Raw genomic sequence first — 20,981 nt, forward strand, 5'->3', positions numbered from 1 at the left:
AGGAAAAATATTAATGGAAGGGATGATAATTCTTTCACACATTTGGATACAAATGGGTGAATCTGAAATAAAACTGTCCTAAAACAAGGATAAAAGTACATAGAATGACATTTCCTTAACCACTTACTAAACAGATTAAACTCAGCACCAAAGTATCTGCCTACTAGTGATCTCAGCATGCTAGAAATTATTTACACAGTCATCCGGGGAGGGGGAAAAGCCACTATTTTGGCAGATACATATCAGTTCTCTGCAGCTTTCTTGTAGATATCAAATCTATATGCTAGTGTTTCAGCCTAAGGTTGGTGAATATCAACGTTTTCAAAAAGAGAGCTGCTACCCGGCTTTGGTGGTTTTTGTCTTGATGAAGTTGGCTCAGGGAGTGAAGAGTGGGCAAACCCAGTCTTCTGGTTGTTGTATCTCACCTGATCTGCACACAGCCAGATCCAGGTATTAGGACACAGAAATATGTAAAAGGTACGAAGGCATGCAATCTAGTTTTTGCTCGCCTTGGATCTTACCAGCGACCTAGTTTCAAAGGGATCTCCAAGCACATCTGCCTCCCACCACAGGCAAGCAATACAAAGCTCCATTTAGGGAACTACGTTTGCCCATGGGATATACTTAGGAGTTAGCTTCTCTAGAATTGGAAGGTCAGCCATTGTCAATTAGGCAGGCCAGTCTAATACAAACTCGGGCACATAGGAACACAAGCTTCACTGTCATGCATTAGGCAAACAGGAACTTCTTCAACATCCATAGCTCCTATAAAGCGTGATGGCATCAGACAGGCATCATCCTGGCCAATAACAGCCAGGTTACATGCACCAGATATATTACGTAGGTGCACTTTTAATAAAAATGTAAACGCCCATGCATAGGTCATTAGACCTGACAAGGGTGAGATCACATTTAGGTTAGAATATCTTACATATGGGTGACAGACTGTGTGTATTTTCAGATGCAGGTGAAGTATGAGTCAGGTACACAGGCCTAAGGCCACAGTAAAAATTAAAAGTGACTGTTTCTGCAGTCAGATGAGCCACTTGTGGGGTGGGATGGGGATCTCTAATGGCAAATCCAGCAACGCAGTGTAGGATATTTGAATTTTCACACTAATGCAACTTGGGAAATGTGTTTTTGAAATTGGGTACATTTTAACTGCCTGCATGATTCTTGACTTACTATTATCCTTTGCACATGTTTTTCATTGACTTAGGAATAATATACTCACCTTTGCTACCCTTTCCACTGTGATGACTCCGCCAACCATGGCAGTGAACGTATGATTTTAAATTTGGGCGGTTGAACCACCATTTTCTTGGATGGAGTAACCATCGCTCATTGGGGTAACCTGATGGCAGACACTGCTATAATTCATTGGCGGGATGGCTGTAGGAGGCTGGCCTGGCTTGTAGTGGGTACCAAGGGGTACTTACACTCTGTACCAGGTCCAGTTATCCCTTATTAGTGTAGAAGAGGTGTTTCTAGCAGCTCAGGCTGATATAAGGTAGCTAAAGCAGAGCAGCTTAGGCTGAACTAGGAGACATGCCAAGCTCCTACTGTACCACTGGTGTCATATGCACAATATCATAAGAAAACACAGTACACAGATATACTAAAAATAAAGGTACTTTATTTTTATGACAATATGCCAAAAGTATCTCAGTGAGTACCCTCAGTATGAGGATGCCAAATATACACAAGATATATGTACACAATACCAAAAATATGCAGTAATAGCAAAAGGAAGTAATGCAAGCAATGTAAAGTTACAGTAGATTGCAATAGGAGCACATAGGTATAGAGGCAACACAAACCATATACTCCAAAAGTGGAATGTGAATTACGAATGGACCCCAAACCTATGTGAGCTTGTAGAGGGTCGCTGGGACTGTGAGAAAACAGTGAGGGTTAGAAAAATAGCCCACCCCAAGACCCTGAAAAGTAGGTGTAAAGTGCCCCTATATTCCCCAGAGAGCACAGAAGTCGTGTTAGGGGAATTCTGCAAGGAAGACCAACACCAGCAATGCAACCAAAGTGGATTTCCGGACGAGAGTACCTGTGGAACAAGGGGACCAAGTCCAAGAGTCGCGACAAAGTCGAGAGTGGACAGATGCACGGGAAATGCCAGCTGAGGGTGCAAAGGAGCTGCCACCGGATGGTAGAAGCTGTGGATTCTGCAAGAATGAAGAGGGCTAGAAACTTCCCCTTTGGAGGATGGATGTCCCACGGGTTGTGGTTACGGGTTTTTTGTCCCACGTCGTGAAGACGCTTGCAGAGGTGTTCCCACGCAGAAAGACTGAAAATAAGCCTTGCTGGCTGCAAGGGTCGCGTTTAGGGTTTTTGGATGCTGCTGTGGCCCAGGAGGGACCAGGATGTCGCCACTTGGATGAGGAGACAGAGGGGGCGACCAGCAAGTCAGGGAGCCCTCACAGAAGCAGGCAGCACCCGCAGAAGTACCGGAACAGGCACTTAGAAGAGGAGTGAACCGGAGATCACCCGAAGACACAAAAGGGAGTCCCACGACGCCGGAGGACAACTCAGGAGGTTGTGCACTGCAGGTTAGAGTGTCGGGGACCCAGGCTTGGCTGTGCACGAAGGAAATCCTGGAAGAGTGCACAGGAGCCGGAGCAGCTGCAAATCACGCTGTACCCAGCAATGCAGTCTAGCGTGGGGAGGCAAGGACTTACCTCCACCAAACTTGGACTGAAGAGTCACTGGACTGTGGAAGTCACTTGGACAGAGTTTCTGAGTTCCAGGGACCACGCTCGTCGTGCTGAGAGGGGGCCCAGAGGACCAGTTATGCAGTCTTTTGTTGCCTGTGGTTGCAGGGGGAAGATTCCGTCGACCCACGGGAGATTTCTTCAGAGATCCTGGTGCAAGAAGGAGGCAGGCTACCCCCAGAGCATGCACCACCAGGAAAACAGTCGAGAAGGCCGCAGGATCAGCGATACAAGGTTGCAGTAGTCGTCTTTGCTACTTTGTTGCGGTTTTGCAGGCGTCCTGAGCAGTCAGGGTCGATCCTTTGGCAGAAGGTGAAGAGAGAGATGCAGAGGAACTCTGATGAGCACTTGCATTCGTTATCTAAAGAATCCCCCAAAGCAGAGACCCTAAATAGCCAGAAAAGGAGGTTTGGCTACCTAGGAAGGAGGATAGGCTAGCAACACAGGTAAGAGCCTATCAGAAGGAGTCTCTGACGTCACCTTCTGGCACTGGCCACTCAGAGCAGTCCAGTGTGCCAGCAGCACCTCTGTTTCCAAGATGGCAGAGGTCTGGAGCAAACTGGAGGAGCTCCGGGCACCTCCTCTGGGAGGTGCAGGTCAGGGGAGTGGTCACTCCCCTTTCCTTTGTCCAGTTTCGTGCCAGAGCAGGGCTGGGGGATCCCTGAACCGGTGTAGACTGGCTTATGCAGAGATGGGCTAGTGCCAGGGTGCCCACACACTAAGTAACTTAGCACCCAACCTTCACCAGGTGAAGGTTAGACATATAGGTGACTTATAAGTTACTTGAGTGCAGTGGTAAATGGCTGTGAAATAACGTGGACGTCATTTCACTCAGGCTGCAGTGGCAGGCCTGTGTAAGAATTGTCAGAGCTCCCTATGGGTGGCAAAAGAAATGCTGCAGCCCACAGGGATCTCCTGGAACCCCAATACCCTGGGTACCTCAGTACCATATACTACGGAATTATAAGGGTGTTCCAGTATGCCAATGTGAATTGGTGAAATTGGTCACTAGCCTGTTAGCGACAATTTAGAAAGCAGAGAGAGCATAACCACTGAGGTTCTGGTTAGCAGAGCCTCAGTGAGACAGTTAGTCATCACACAGAGAACACATACAGGGCACACTTATGAGCACTGGGGCCCTGGCTGGCAGGGTCCCAGTGACACATACACTAAAACAACATATATACAGTGAAATATGGGGGTAACATGCCAGGCAAGATGGTACTTTCCTACAATGGCCCCCTGTAAAGAGCTCTACATTTGGGATAGTGAGCCTTCTGAGTTATGTGAAAGGGTTAGTTGTTTTTTTCTTTTATTTTTAGATATACTCCATTGTCTCTCTTCTCTGAATTATGTAGTTAGACGTGAACAAGTTCAGAAATTCCGACATCGAGATTCAAGTTCCATCCATATTTTGCAAGATTTAGAATAAGAAGAATTGGAAAAACGTCTGTATGAGAAACACTCCATTGCATTCATGACTTTACAGCTAATTCTCTCATGCAATAAAAATAAGGTTTTGAGTATGGAATGGAATGTTAATTACAGATACGTAATTCTGTGCTGACTATTCCTTCCTCTGGATTGACTTTTTCAATGAGATCTGAGATACTCATACAGATTGGTAGACCAAGTGCCTGAAAGTATTTATATCTTCCTTCTCATATGCTGCTCTTGAAAAATATTAGTAAGGAATCACAGAGTTGTAATGCAACATTTTGGGTTACAGAAGACTTGACTTAACAAATTGTACTACCTAGATTTGCAGGAATATAAACATCCCACTTTAGTCCCAAATGGTTTTTATTAGTAATGACATTTCAGTAGCAAAGGGAAACAATTTGAAGGGAAAAAAAGAAATCAATAAAAGGTATGTTCACCTCACAGGAACTAATTATTGGTTGTTGGTGTTGGGGAAATTCAAAGTATTTGATTTGATAAGGTCCTAATAATGTATTTATCTTTCCCTCTTCAAAGCAGTGATATCTAATGGTATACTACACATTTTGAAATACTTTATTTGATGTGCCATAAACTAGGCGTTAAATCTTTTAATTTGATGTCAATGCTTTTTAAATAGCTGAGCCCATACCTGTTGAGATGAAATATGTTTCTCTTATGGAGGATTGGAGGGACAAAGGTCCATTACACATTATGCCACTGTACCGTCCCTGCCCCCATTAACTCTATGTGTACAGGCCAAGCTGGTTACATTGTTTTTATAATTTCTGGGGTGATGTAACTACACCCTAGTGGCTTTCCCATTCAAGCTAATTCCAGTGGGCTTGGGAAATGGGACAGATGATTTGAAGTGGTTGTGAGAAAAGTTTGATGAGGGTGGGTCACATTCACTATTCTAACTTCAACCTAACAAACACTAGGGAAAGCACTTAAATTGGAGGGAGGGGGATGGGTTTAGACTCACTATTCTAACTCCAGTCTGACAAGCAATGAGGAAAACATATACGTTTGGTATTCAGAATTATATTTTAACTCCAGTTCAACAAATATTGGGGAAAGTGCATACACAGGGGTGCTCAAATATACTATTATAACTCCAGTTTGACGAACATTGGGTAAAGTGCATATAACGGAGGGGGAAAGGAAGATTTATGATTCTAACTTTAGTGTAATAAACATTGGGGAAAGTGCATACACTTGAGGGTTTCAGAGATTTACTAGCCCAACTCTAATATAACAAACATTGGGACAGTGCGTACACAGGGAACAAATATTGTTAAAAGTGCATACATTTGAAGGGGAAGGAGAGTCAAACTTACTACATCCAAAAAGTATTTCTGGACTAAAATTTTAAACCATAAAAATTGAAGAAAATAATTTTAAAAAACTGCAGATTAAGAAGAATTATAAAATATTACACCTTAAAACACAAATCTAAAGGTGTTAAAATCTATTGTAAAATAACCAAATATTTTTACACCAAAAGAATACTATTTTAGAATGATATATATTATATTAGAAAAACACTACCCATTTCTTCTCCCAATATACCCGACAACATACAACAAAATAACCTATGCATTTATAAAACATATAACCCATGTAAGTTAATTACAAAATTAAACATGTTAATTGGAAACACCCAGTTTAAGGTGAACATGCTAGATTGATCAAAGAACATTAATAATAATAAATAATATTTTATTTAAAAGCCTAACCATATAATAGCTCAACAGAAATAAGTGTTATATTATAAAACATGCAAAAAGAAATCAATGTCAAAACACTACCCACAGAGATGCCAATATACTTCTCAAGATAAAAGAATAATAAAATACCTTTCTGACATCTACTCCAATTTATTGATAGTTTAAATATTAAAACAAGTCCATGTTTAAAAATTCATAATTAATACTAGCCAATTAAATAAATTACATTAAATTCAATTAAATATTAATCAATGAATGTTATTTTAAACGTTTTTTTTTAAACACTATCCACTCATGTCCCAAATAAACCTTGCAACCCCCTCAAAAAATAATTACATAATTAACAAATTAGACATGAAAACAAATAAGTAAAAATAAAAAAGAAACTATTGAAGTGTAGACAAATTATCAATAATTAATAATATAGCTTGCAAAAAACACTGCCTATCCAATCCCCAATAAACCCACTACCTCCAAAATTATAGGTTGCTAAGTTTTTTGTTTAAAAATAATTTTAAAAGATCACAATAACATAAAAAAATAAATAAAACCGTAAAATAAAACATAATAAAAAAAATAATAGTAACAATATTTATAACTTACCTTTTTTTGTAAAAAGGTAGAAGAATGATACAGTTACCTTTGAGATTTCTTCAGTTACAATATTTTGACCACGCCATTATGGTCAGACGAAATTTTGAAGTTGATATTTCGGGGGAATAGCGATCCTTCTCATCTCAGCCCTCAACTAGGCTTTAGAGACCAACATCCCTTAGATTACGGAATACCTTTAGGCTTAGCAATTGCTGAACGGAAGTACTCTGATGTTTGATAGGATATGATTGTCCCTTCAACTGTGTGAGAAAAGAAAAAGCTTCTGTCCTGCACCGTATTCAAAATTAGGATCAGAGCATATGATCTGCTCCTGTATGAACTGCAGCATTGTGCAGATCACTGACGACCACATTAGATGGCACCTACTTTTTTGTAAAGTCAAAACACCCTTAGGCAAGCTGAAGGGTGGAAGTTCAATAACCCCTCAATAACCCCTCTTCCTTGTGCAGGGTAAAAGAGTTCTAACTATAGTCCTCCCAAACGTCAGCAGTGTTGAGAGAGGTGAATATATTCTCTCTATTGCAGAAGGTGAATGGTGTTTAAGTGAAGGCCTCAGCACTTTCTTAGTGCAAATTCCTCTCTCAGCTTTTGGCAAAGTGAGGAGGTTTAAATCAAAGGTTTAAAACAAAGCTGACCTGCACTTCAGACGTGAGTGGATATTTTTACCCGGGGGAGCTTCAAGCTGTTCCTATATGTTTGTATTGCACTCCAAAAAACCTTGGGTAAGGCAGGCGAACATGGGTGTCATTGTGTCTTCCTAAGTCCTGTTAATACCAGGGAGGGAATTCATTCACTCTCCCTAAATAAAATAGGGGATCCTTGATTATTCTTCCTGGTCGTAGCCAGGTCAAGGGGCTTGGGTAAAAGGCTTCTTTTTTTCCTCTGTCAAACAGGCTGTGAGAGATATTCAGATGATGGTAGAATTTTACTAGGGGTTGGCAGAACTCTTGTAATTTGCATTATAATAGTTATGCATTATTACAGCAACATTTTGTGAGATTATATGGAATTAAGCGATAAGTGTAACCCAGCATTTACCTCTATTTTCCTAATGAAAGAAACTGAAAAATCCACTGTGGCCAAAATGGACCGTGGATGGCACCAACAGAGCACAAACAGTAGCAACCATCAGCCACATGTGTTCGGAAAGTTGTTCTTCCTTTGGTCTTGCAGTAGCATTTCTGTGCAAAATTACTTATAATTATGTGAAAGGGCATGATCTTGTAATTTTGGGTAATTTGCCACAAAAAAAGAAACAGGAAATTACCAATTTTACTGGAGGTATTATGGCGTAATTAAAATTTCATCCAGGCCTAGATTTTTTCCACCCACTTCTAGCATCAATCCTTGTGTGCGAGCTGCTTTCATTCTTTCCTCTCTTTGATTTTCCTTCTTTTGTTTCTAATGGTTGCAACACTCGTAGGAAATCACTGGGGTCCTATTGTGCTTGAATGCCTTGTCGGGTATTCAGAAACATGTTTGAACAACATACATACATTGACATTATTACTGGGCATCAGATTCAGGTCCAAAATGTTTTTTTACGAAAAGAAATCAAATGACTGATATACCGCTGAAACAAAAAAAAGTTGACGACAGTCCACTCAGTGGATTCACAGTTAACACCTGGAAATCCATTTTAAAAGCTGAGTGTAAACCAATTTTCGGTCCCTCTTATAGCTTTAGAACTGTTTGATCACTCTGGGGGTCATTATGACGGAAAGAGCCATCTGCCAAACTCCCGCTGTCAGGTTGGTGCAGGCCCCATTAGGAGTTTCCCACTGGGTCAGCATGCGGAAACAGTGTTTCCACCCTCTGGCCCAGCTGGAAACAGACTACAACATTGATATCAGCTCATAATTGATCCGACAGCAATGCTGCAGTGCGTAGTGTATTCATGGTTTTCTGTCCGTCAAAATGACTACTTTTCAACCATTCTTAAATGTATTTGGGGAATTTATAACTTTCCCCAAATATTGTACTAAATTAGCCTCCTAGGAAGAAGTTGATCTTTCCCCAAATATTCTAGGACTGGAGTTAGAATAGAAATTTGACTTTCCAGTGTCTACCATGGCCACTACTGCCCCGAGGGTGAAGTCCAGGGGAAGAAACACAGACAAGCATTTCTTTTCCTTCCTTGCTATTTCATGTGTTGTTGTACCAGGCCTCTCAGACTGACACAAGCTCTAGTCAAGCTCATCGGGTCAGTGGATCCGCTTACTGCTGGAAATGTGTGTTCTTTACTTTTGTGCCTGAATGTATGGATGCAAACACCATTCTAGCATTCATCAGCAAACTGTTGTTGGTGTTAATGCAGAAGCTAACATAGGCAGAGAGGTGGCTGTCTGGTTATGCAAAACAACTTCTAAATTTATGAGACAAGGCCCAGGCTGGCAGGTGATAGCACACAATCAGCATTTTGGTTGCTTCTGTTTAACATCTCCCTCAAATGCATGGGTGCTGCAGGTATGCTTCAAGGGCAATACCAATGAATTTTTCTCCACAGAATCAGGGGTGATCCCGCCCCATGGTCTTGCCTTGAGGGGAATTGTGGTTTGGTGTGTATAGGACTTACTTCAAACATGTGCCATTGTCTGAGTGCCAGTGGGCCAAAGAGGAGGCAAGTCTACTTGACTGTGCTCCTGGTAAGGTCTCATGGAGTTATAGGATAGTCATCAACTTTGAATTGGTGAACAAGTAGGTTTAGATGATTAAATTCACACTGGCAACACCCCAGCTGACCTTTCACCTGGTGTCCTGGGCACTATCGGCCTGACGGACGCCTACTTGCATCTACCAGTTGTTGGCAGTTCTACTGGTTACTGAGCAGGGAGACAGCGTTGAGTTCAAGGTGCTGCCACTTGGCCTGAAACCTACTTACCATGTTTTCATGAAGGCCCTGTTCCTCATGTGGCTCAAATTCATCTTTAGGAGATACTGATCTACCTATCCATGGGCAACTGATTACTTCATACACCCCAATGGTAACCATGTTTCAGATCGCATGAATTCGGCAAAGAGAAAAAAGACAGAACTTCCCTATAACAGTTTGGAGTAGGGGTGTTAGAAATGGAGTCTCCAGTTGGCAGAGGTATTCACCTTTGTCGAAATAGGGTCCACAATCCTAGTCAGGGTAAGTCTCACACACTCCACATTATCCTGTGCCAAATCTCTGGTAGCTTGGCACTGAGCAGTCAGGCTTAACTTAGAAGGCAACTTGTAAAGAATTTGTGCAATAAATCCTACAGTAACACAGTGAGAACACCACAAAGATACACCACACAGGTTTAGAAAGTTAAATTAAGGTCAAAACGATAAAGATCCAATAAACATAATTTGCAATTTCACTTTTGGAAGTTTAAAAAGAGTCTTAAATCTTAGAAATGAACAGTTGCCTCTCGTTTGTACAAAGTAGCTGGTTTGTGTCCAGATCACCATGCACGGAGACAGCAGAGAGGAGCCATTGAAGAGCACTTCTAAGCAAAGTCAGTGGGCAGCAGGGTAACAGCAGGGGAGCAGTCCCTCACAGCAAAGCAGTCCAGATGAGTCGTTTGGGCAGCCAGGCAGTTCCTCTTAACAGGTTGCAGGTTCAGATCCAGATGAGTCTGAATTGTTGGGGTCAGATATAATGAGTATATCTGCTAAAAAGAGAGGGGTATTTTCCTGCATGTCTTTATTGACAAGGCAGCAGCTTTTAAATTGTATTCTGCCAATGAAGAGGTGCCAACCGAGTTCATGACGTATGGGGGTGATATGGTTGAATTTTCTTGAATAATAAACCAGCCTAGTTCCCAATTGTCATACAGCTTTGAAAGGAGCAATGTTTGGATGCTTGGTGGGCCCATGCCTTTATGGTGTTTTACATCTGTAGGTAACTAGTTAATGGACAACTGTTTTGAGATGCTGGGAGGAGATCAAGTGGTGTGTTTACTTCAAGATGTGAACATGGAAGTTGGTTGTATTCTTTACCTTGTTGACAAGTGTGAGGGGAAAACATAGTGTGAACTTTAGCAGTTTTGCAGAGCAACACAATCTTCTCCATGGAAGTATTTAGCATTTCAAGTTAGATGCTAATTTTGACAACAGGGATCACATATACAACCTTCAGTCTAAGATTACATGACTGCAAATATTGACTGGCTGTAACTCGTGTGTAGCATTTTAGAATAAATTGATGCATGCATTTTACTCAATGCTTCCATTTTCCTTATTTCTTTTTAAGCATGTGGCGGTGATGGTGGAAGGAGTTGCCCTTTGGCTGGATACAGTTTCCCATGCTTAGGTGGGTTCGACTTTTTACATCTAACATGAGATCACACTGCAATGTCTTTTACTTCATGGTCTTTCGTGGAGGAGCATACTTGTTACGCACTGGATGCGTGCCATTTTAGTCTTATTCTTCTTTACAGGTCCAAAGCTTTTTTGAACTTTATCATTTGTTTGTGACATTATCTTGGCATGTCAGTGACAGAAGACCATCTAACACGAACACCACATGGATTCCTTCCACCAATGCATTTGCATACTGTTTAGCTATGGAGCCATTGCCTTCAGAGCTTCAGGTATATATGCATACATGTATATATATGTGATATTTGTTAAACAGAAACTGAGTGCTGTTCATGGACGTTCCACCAGGGGGAGAAAGCTTCACTGGCTGTGATATATGGGGTTCTTTTTTGTGAGATTTCCAGAGCTGCTACCTTCTCCTCTCGGAATATGTTTGTTCGCCCCTTCCAGTTTATTACTTTAGAGGGGGATAGGTGCTCTTTGGTATTGGGATCCTCCAAATCATATTTGATTATGTTATTTGCAATTCTGATAATACATAACCACTAGCTGTTGCAGAGGTGTTGCTTTTATGAAGCATTTGTTCGGGACACCTTAGATTGTTATGTTATGGTATGCCTCATTATTAATGACTGAATTAAGAAAGAGGGGCCTATAGGTAATGCTCAGATTATTAACTGGTATTCCTCATTAATCCTAGTCTAAATCTTCTTCATCTCATTTGTTGCAGTACCTCCCAACTGCTCTTAGTCTGTATGGCCTCTGATGTTAGTTTGGATTGATCAGAAGGATACTGTGAATGTGACCCCTTTATACCTTCAGTATCGGTTAGGAGGTGCTTGTATTCAAAGCATGGTTTAGGAAGTTCCTGCTTCGGATGTGGAGTTCATCGTTAATGACTGTGACCAGGAAGAAGAGGACTAGGAGTAAGGAATATTACCTGTAAATGCATCAAGCATTTCAAAGTAACTTCTGACTTTCTTCCTTAGAATGTGAAAAAAACGATCTCTGAAGTATATAGTGGATGATTTTTGGTGTGTGACAGTAAAGCAATATTAATACAATTGAAGGTACATAACTTCATTAGATAACATTGTGGTATTGTTATTAACAGATTGAGGGGAGGCATACAAATTGATCAGATTAGTCAATTCATCAAGTCTCTGAATGCTGTCAGCTCATTATGGATTACCTTCACCAAATAAGTCCCCAAAGCAGTTTCTTATATAGATAAATACGGAACACACAACCAGTTAAAAAGGTGTTCTAGTACTGTGAGCTGAATATTAAAAAATATACAGATGATCCATTCAATTCTTTAACATACAGAGAAATTCACATCTATTCCAATAATAACCATTTACCATGGGCGTTGCTTCTGTGAAGTCCATGAGTAGGTCACCAGGCTCCAATGAATATGAGCTGCTTACGCTTGTTGGGCTCTAAATGCGAAAACAAATGATGAATATCAGATCATTGGTCAAGAAGGTTAACGGAGACGTTAGCCATAAAAAGACAGTGAAATACTGAGAAAAGGCAGAGCTGGTATTATAGGATGGTCACTTCATTCAATATCATCACAGACAGTGTTTCCAGCCCCAGTCTTTCATGTGGAAACCTAATGTAACCTGGGTGTTGAAGTTGTGGCTTGATTCCATTCAACCAATTGCAGTAACTCAGCTGGCACTAATGATGACTGTTTGAAATGGGGTCTCTGGTTGGCAATCAGTTTGCACTCTGTCCAAGCAGGGACTCTCACTCTAGTCAGGGCAATGGAGATGCACACTTAAGATAACCTCTGCTCACCCCCTTGGTAGCTTGGCACAAGCAGTCAGGCTTATCTCAAAGGCAATGTGTAAAGGTTTTGTACCAAACACACAGTAATACAGTGAAAACACTAAAAAACGGACACCACACCTGTTTAGAAAAATAGACAATATTTATATAAATCAAACAAGACCAAAACAACAAAAATACAATGTACACAAGTCAAGATAGGATTTTTTTAAATAAATAGTCTTACTCCATGGAAAACAATGGAAACGTTGTTGTTACACAAAGTACCTGCTATGCATCAAGAGGCGAGCGTGGGTCAAAAAAGTCAGCAATGCCTCCATTCCTTGCTTGCAAGTGAGTCCGTGCATTGTTTCTACTCAGGTCTGGTAGGCAATGCGTCGTTTTCTCCCCCACAAGACAGTGATGCTTCAATTTCCAGACAGGGCAGGTCGGATCTGCACAGGTTTTAGAGGACTTTGACACACAGCAACGATGCTTTAGAAAATCAGCCGCGCGGTCATGGAACAATGTACTGTGTGAGGTTTGCCTCATTGTCAGCAGCTGCAAGCGGGTGTTTGCCTCATTTCTCCAGCCGCAATGCAGGTGATGTGTCGATTTCCTAGCCGCGATACAGGTGGTGCATCGATTTGAGCCCCGAGGTGGGTGGCACGTCGTTATTACAGCTGCATTGCAGGTGGTGCGTCAAAATGTTCCCCGCATGGCTTACAGTTCATGGATTTCAGTCCTTGTTCTACCAGCTTCACCTTTCAAGGGCCCAGAGACTGGATAAGGCACCACTTGGCAAGGCAGGAGTCTCAGCAGAGCTGGTAAACAAGTATTTGATGGCCTTGAGACTTCAAAACAGGAGGCAAGCTCAGTCCATGCCCTTGGAGATTCTTCACAAGCAGGAATATACCACAAAGTCCAGTCCTAGTCCTCTTTCAGGCAGAAGCAGCAACTGCAGGCCAACCCAGCAAAGCACAGTCATAGGGCACACCCCTTCCTATTTGCGACTCTGAAATGCATTTTGCGAGTCGGTTCCGACTCGCAAAATGCATTTCTGCATAGGAAACTCCCGTTTGCGACTCGCAAATGGCAATTTTTACCGTTTGCGAGTCGCAAACTGTTTCCTACATCTGGCCCTTAGTCTCTTTTTTGGGATATTTTCTTCACCGGGACGAACCTGCAAGTCAGACCGGGTCGCGGTTGAGGCAAGCCGGCTAGAGTTGCCGCAGCAGGTTGGTCCCTCTAAGAAGCTTTTTTCCAAAAGTTCTCCAAAGTTCTCCAAACTTCTGGATCTTCTTCCAGATGTTCTTTTAAGGTTCAGAAGCTCTGAGATGCTCTTTGGGGGTGTGGACTACAACTCCCACCCAGAATGCACCTGGCACAAACTCCTTTTTGGCTAATGGACAGTGGACAGCTGGTTGGTTTCTTCAGGAGTTAGTGCAGGGCACTCTGGTTAGCAATTTTTCACCTGTAGCAAACAGGGAGTCCCTCCTTAAACCAGTTGAATCCAGGCAAAGTCCTTCTTGTGGTGAAGCCCAAGTGTGCAGCTGGTGCAGTCCTTCAGAGTGCAGGGTCCAGGTGCAGGCCAGGGGTCCAGCAGGGCAGTCCTTCTTCTTCTGTAGTTCTTCCCAGTTGGGATCTGGTAAGGAACTGAGGTGTGGGTGCAGGTCTGCCAGTTTTATCATTGCTCCTGGGTGAAAGACAGGGGGGTCCTGGTTCTCCAATCAGGGGCAGGGTCCCTCCCCCTGTGATGACCACTTCCTGGGAAGTGTGGCAAAAATAAATCCCAGGGAGCAACATTCCTCAAAAATCCATCATGGCTGAAAGTGATTTTTGGAGGTTACATCTGGCTGAGCCCACCCACTGGTGTGGCTAAGAACCCTAAACACACCCCTCTCCTAATCTAATCAAGGGGGGACCTAATTGTCTGGGTTTGCAGGATGTGAGGGTGTTGCTAGGTTGCTCCAAATGTCCTTCTCTCCCTCTGAAGACCAGTTTGGCAGTCCTCCCCTTCCTGCTTCACCTTCTGCTGAGGGGAGATTTCCTCCCCCAGGCACATCTCTTTGTGTGGAGCCAGGCCACTTCACACCTCATCAAAGGCTTGCCAATCAGAGAACAGCAGCAAAAACACTGCAGGGCTGAAGTTGGCAACTTTTCAGGTAAAGTTTAAAACTCTTTACCTGAACAAGTTATATTAAATCCCATAACTGGAAGTTGTGGAATTTATTATAACAATTAATTTGATACCAAACTTCTGGTATCTGTTACTTAAGGGGACTTTAAAAATTAAAATAAAGTCTCCACATTCTAGCCTATGAAGGCCATTCACTACAATGAGGGGAAAACAAATTTGGCTGTTTTACCTCACCAGGGCTTATATAACGGTTTTTATAAGGTCCCTGCTTATAGTTACATGGCACCCAGCCCTAGGGGCACATGGGGCACACCTTAGGGGTGACTAATATGTAAAAATAAGGTAGTTTAAGACTTTGGAACTACTTTTAATTCCAAAGTCGACTTTGCATTTAACTTTAATTTAAAAGCAGCCAGCAAGGCAAGCCTGCCTTTAAAATGACACTGGGCATCTCAGCAGTGCACCTATGGGGGAACTACCTATGCTGGGGTCCCTAAACCTCCATGCCCTACCATATACTAGGGACTTACAGGTAGGTTGACTTAGCCAATTATAATTAGCCTAATTTGCATACTGATTTTACACAGAGCACAGGCCCTAGGACTGGTTAGCAGTACCCAGGGCACCATCAGAGTCAGGAAAACACCAGCAAAAAGTGGAAAATGTGGGTAAAAAAAATGAGGGGGTCTCTGCAATCAGCCCTGTTCTCTCACAAGTGTGTTGCCCTAAGTGGGATGGATATGCCCAGGCATGGGTCCTATGTTTACTGAGTGACTGGAACCGAGCTATACCTAGCTAGTGAGCCCTAACTTGACCACAAGTGGCCCTGGGTTGCTTAAGTTCTGTTTCAGGGAGGACCTGACCTGGCAGTTTGGGTTGGACTATTCTCATAGGAGCAGGGTCAAGACTGACTTAGATATGGCTGGGTCTGAACTGAGGTGGCATGTTGTGCAAAATTACGATGAGCAGATATGCACAGAGTAATTATTTGTGGCTGAGATTAATTGAAGCATTCAGTCCATCGATTGTTTTGCATAGAATTTACTTGGATCCAAGAGGAGCAATGTAGACTTCCTTCCCTCGCCTCACCTTAATCAACACTGATTACACACAATTCACTTGTTGAGCAATAGAAGATATGGGAAAATTTGAAAAAAGGGAGAAAACAGAATCACTGGATTTCACTACTCTGATTTGTCACTTTACGGAATACTGACATCTGCAGTTGTAATATGCACCTTGTGTTACTGATTAATTGAGATTATAACTTGTCTCTTGTGCAACTGAAAAATAATTAACATTCATTAAAATTCAGTGGGATCTATTCTAAACAACTGTATCATTTACTAAATACTACCTGTAACCAGTGTTCCCTCTAATTTTTTCCACTGTGTGCAGCAGTGTAAGGTCTCTGTGCGCTGCAGCCAAGGGTACATGTGCCAAGAAACTGACCATTTACACAAGTGCAGCGCGCAACTACCAAGATCACTTTCATTTGCCACTTCATACTTTTGTTTTACAATTAAAGCAAAAACGGAACATCTTTAAAAACACTGGTCCATGTAATAGGGAATTAAGGCAGTTTTGTGATCTAGTGGCACACCCCAAGGACATAACCTGTTAAGTAACACCTACACCCCAGTTAAAGAAAGAAGAAATCAGGAGGTTGAACCATTATGAAACTTTACTGAATACTTTCACAGTGCTGCCTAGCGCCGTGTACATCAAACAGAGGAAGTAGTACCATTTCATAACATTTACAATTTGATGCACATACTACTGATGAATGCCATGATGGCCCTACCAAGAGGTAGGGTGAGAAATGTTCATAACCAAGCCACACATGGATTGTACGAGGAGCTGCGTAGTGTTTAGACAAGTTAGGTATCGACACTAGACACATGACATGTTTGCTTCTCCCACCGGTCCTTGCCACTCTTCCAGTGCTGGTAAACTCGATCTAGGTTAACTTTCCCATTTGAAAGGTAGGCCTTTGTCCTCATCAGCATATCTAGGTGACTCTCCTCTAGTTTGCTTCTTAATTTAGACTTGATTGAGTTCATGAAGCCTCAAACATTGCACAGACATCAACACGCTGAGATACAACACTCTTCTGTGCAGCATTCCTCGGAGTGAAATTCACCATGTCTTGAAAGGTCCTAAACAATCCACCTTTCACATGTTCTGCCACCACATATTTATAATCTCTGTATTGCTGAACAACATGAGCAGGTGTGTCACAATCACTCAGGACCAAGACCTTCTTCTACTTTTCAAAAAGTCTTTGTACATTCTCAGTTCCTAAATCAAACTGTGATTGTGTTGCTACTGCATGGAAATCAAAACTTGTCCATTCCTTTAGTTCATCTTCTGGGAACCTTCTTTCCATGTGCTCACAAAGAAGTTTAGTGAAAAACAACATTGGCTCACTATCGTACTCTCTGTCTTCTCTGTACAAAGCCATCAGATCTTTTACTGTGTTGCTCCAAAAGACAGTGTCACCCAAGTACTGTTCCTTTATTTGGCCAATGTTTGCTCTTGCATACTGTACAGCTTCAACAGTGGTCAAGGAGCTTTTCTGAAACAACTTCCACAAAGTTGCATCTTCACCCAGAATGTCATTCAGTGCTGCAAAGGAAATATGTTAGTTTGAGTCAGATAGTGCTTTGTAGCAATATTTAGCAATTGGGTCATTCTCCTCAACTCATGATAAAAGTATTTGAGAGCAACCTCATAATTACGCAAGAGTGCACCAACAGCAAAATGCCTTGAAAGCCACCGGACTTCATTGAGTGGCCAAAAGGAGACTGCTTTACATTCAGTGACTGTTAGAAATGGGGTCTTTGGTTGACAGTCAGGTTACCCCCTGTTAAAGCAAGGACCCTCACTCTAGTCAGGCTAAAAGGGAATCACCCTCAGCTAACCCCTGCTTACCCCCCTTGGTAGCTTGGGAGAGCAGTAGGCTTAATTTCAGAGTGCTAGGTGTAAAGTATTTGTACCAACACACACAGTAACTTAATGAAAACACTACAAAATGACACAACACAGGTTTAGAAAAATAGGAAATAAGTATCTAAACAAAATAAGACCAAAACGACAACAATCCACAATACACAAGTCAAGTTATCAATTAAAAATCAAAAAGAGTCTTTAGGTAGTTTTAAAAACACACTAACACTGTTAGCCTGAAAAAGTACCTTGGGTGCATCAAAAATAACCCCTCAAGGGCGAGTGGGCGTCAAAAAGGGCTTGCGATGCATCTATTTCACTCACGAGCAAGACCTTGCGTAATTTCTCCTTTCGTCGGGTTGGGGCGTGTCGTTTCTTCTCTCCGCAGGAGAGCGATGCGTTGATCTGGTCAGCACTCGTGGGCCGGGCAGGCCTTGCATTGTTTTTACGAGCCCAGTTGTACTTTTGTCGGCAATCCAGCCGCACAATGCTCCAAAAACTCTTACTCTGGCAGAAGCAGCAACTGCAGGATAGCTCCACAAAGCACAGTCACGGGCAGGGCAGCTCTTCTTCCTCAGCTCTTCAGCTCTTCTCCAGGAAGAGGTTCCTCTTGGTTCCAGAGGTGTTCTAAAGTCTGTGGTTTTGGGTGCCCTTCTTATACCCAATTTCTCCTTTGAAGTAGGCCTACTTCAAAGTAAAGTCTCTTTTGAATGTGAAATCCTGCCTTGCCCAGGCCAGGCCCCAGACACTCACCAGGGGGTTGGAGACTGCAATGTGTGAATGCAGGCACAGCCCTTTCAGGTGTGAGTGACCACTCCTCCCCTCCCTCCTAGCACAGATGGTTCATCAGGAAATGCAGACTAAACCCCAGCTCCCTTCGTGTCACTATCTAATGTGAGGTGCAACCAGCCCAACTGTCAAACTGACCCAGTCAGGGGATCCACAAACAGGCAGAGTCACAGAAATGGTCTACACAAGAAAATGCTCACTTTCTAAAAGTTGCATTTTCAAACACACAATCTTAAAATCAACTTTACTAAAAGATGTATTTTAATTGTGAGCTCAGAGATCCCAAACTCCACATGTCCATCTGCTCCGAAAGGGAACCTACACTTTAATCAGATTTAAAGGTAGCCCCGATGTTAACCTATGAGATGGACAAGCCTTGCAACAGTGAAAAACAGAATTTAGCAATATTTCACTGTCAAACACATTACTATATGTCCTACCTCAACTATACACTGCACCATGCCCTTGGGGCTAACTAGGGCCTACCTTAGGGGTTCCTTACATGTAAGAAAAGGGAAGGTTTAGGCCTGGCAAGTGGGTACAGTTGCCAAGTCAAATTTACAGTTAAAACTGCACACACAGACACTGCAATGGCAGGTCTGAGACATGTTTATAGGGCTACTTATGTGTGTGGCACATCCAGTGCTGCAGGCCCACTAGTAGCATTTGATTTACAGGCCCTGGCACCTCTAGTGCACATTACTAGGGACTTACTAGTAAATCAATCATGGATAAGCCAATTACATACACATTTTGTAAAGGAGCATTGGCGCTTTAGCACTGGTTAGCAGTGGTAAAGTGCCCAGAGTAACAAAAACAGTAAAATCAGAGTCCAGCACACATCAACAACCTGGGGAACAGAGGCAAAAAGTTAAGGGAGACCACGCCAAGGATGAAAAGTCTAACACGTGTCCCCCCCAGCTGAAAGTGGGGAGCAACTACCCAACCTCATTGGAGTTCTCATCACTAAGGCGGAAGAACCTGGACAGACCATCAGCACTGGCGTGTTCTGTACCAGGACGGTGTTCCACCGTAAAGACCATCCCTGTAGGGAAATGGACCACCTCAACAGTTTTGGATTCTCCCCCCTCACCTGCATTAACCATCTGAGGGGCCTGTGGTCGGTCTGAACTCTGAAGTGAGTCCCAAACAAGTAGGGTCCTAGCTTCTTCTGTGCCCAGACCACAGCAAACGCTTCACGTTCTATGGCACTCTACCTACATTCCCTGGGTAGTAACCTCCTGTTAATGAAGGCTAGGGGTTGATCTAGGCCATCTTCATTAAGCTGTGGGGGTAATGCTCCAATACCCTGCTCTGAAGTGTCTGTTTTCACAACAAACTCATTGGAGTAGTCAGGTGCCTTCAACACAGCTGAGGGGCACATGGCAGCCTTCAGGGCATCAAAGGAGTACCTAGAAGTCAACTCAGTTAAGGGGGTAACAATGGTACCATATCCCTTAAAACCCTCCTGTAGTATCCTGTGAGCCCTAAAAAGGTTCCCACTTCAGTCTGGGTTTTGGGAGGCTCCCAAGCCAGAATTGTGTCAATCTTAGGCTGTAGGGGTGCCACCTGGCCACTCCCCACCTGGTGTCCTAAGTACACCACAGAACCCTGCCGTATTTGGCACTTGCTCGCCTTAATACTGAGGCCTGTCTTCTGCAGGGCCTCTACCACTCTCCAGAAGTGTTGCAGGTGTTCCTCCCATGTGGAACTAAACACAGCAATGTCATCCAGGTAGACGACACTGAACTCATCCAGCCCAGCCAACACCTGGTTGACCAACCTCTGAAAGGAGGCAGGGGCATTCTTCATCTCAAATGGCATCACTTTAAATTGAAAGTGTCCCTTTGGGGTACAGAATGCTGACCTCTCCTTGGCCCCCTCAGTTAAGGCAATCTGCCAGTACCCAGATGTTAAATCAAACGTACTGAGGTAATTGGCAGCTCCCAACTGGTCAATGAGCTAATCAGGTCAGGGGATGGGGTGTGCGTCAGTCCTGCTGACCGCATTGAGTCCCCGGTAGTCCACACAGAATCTGAGTTCTTGAGTGGCACCAGGTGCAGCAGCCTTTGGGACAAACACTCTGGGCTGGCCCAAGGACTGCTGGATTGCTCAATAACCCCTAGGGCAAGCATTTTGGATACATCATCCTTAATGCAAGCCCTGACCCTGTCACTCACCATGTAAACCTTCTGTTTAATAGGTGTACTGCCCCCAGTGCCCACATCATGTGTGCACAAATGTGTGACTCCTGGGATCAGGGAAAACAGTGAGGATAGCTGTCCCAACATGTGGAGACAGTCACCTTGCTGCTCCTCAGTCAGGGAAGGGGAGAGGATCACTCCCACCACTGACCTATCTTTTTCTCCTGCAGACATGAGGTCAGGAATAAGCTTGCTCTCCTCCTCTACCCCATCATCTGTTGCAAGGAGCATTGACAACTCAGTCCGCTCAAAGTGTGGCTTGAGGCGGTTGACATGCAGGACCCTTAAAAGGTACCTTGGGTACAGAAAATCCACCAGATAG

At 43.1% G+C, this 20,981-nt stretch overlaps 1 protein-coding gene across 1 annotated transcript in view; it reads right to left on the reverse strand.

The window, feature by feature from the left end:
• LOC138281289 (band 4.1-like protein 4B) overlaps positions 1 to 20,981 on the reverse strand; it is a 908,094-nt gene that overhangs the window by 111,709 nt on the left and 775,404 nt on the right. Inside the window, exon 6 of the mRNA XM_069219594.1 lies at positions 12,166 to 12,243. Within this exon, the coding sequence (XP_069075695.1) occupies positions 12,166 to 12,243 (78 nt within the window). The remainder of the gene's footprint in view (positions 1 to 12,165; positions 12,244 to 20,981) is intronic.

The sequence above is a fragment of the Pleurodeles waltl genome, chromosome 2_2, assembly GCF_031143425.1.
Source record: "Pleurodeles waltl isolate 20211129_DDA chromosome 2_2, aPleWal1.hap1.20221129, whole genome shotgun sequence".
In the NCBI taxonomy this organism is placed as follows: domain Eukaryota; kingdom Metazoa; phylum Chordata; class Amphibia; order Caudata; family Salamandridae; genus Pleurodeles; species Pleurodeles waltl.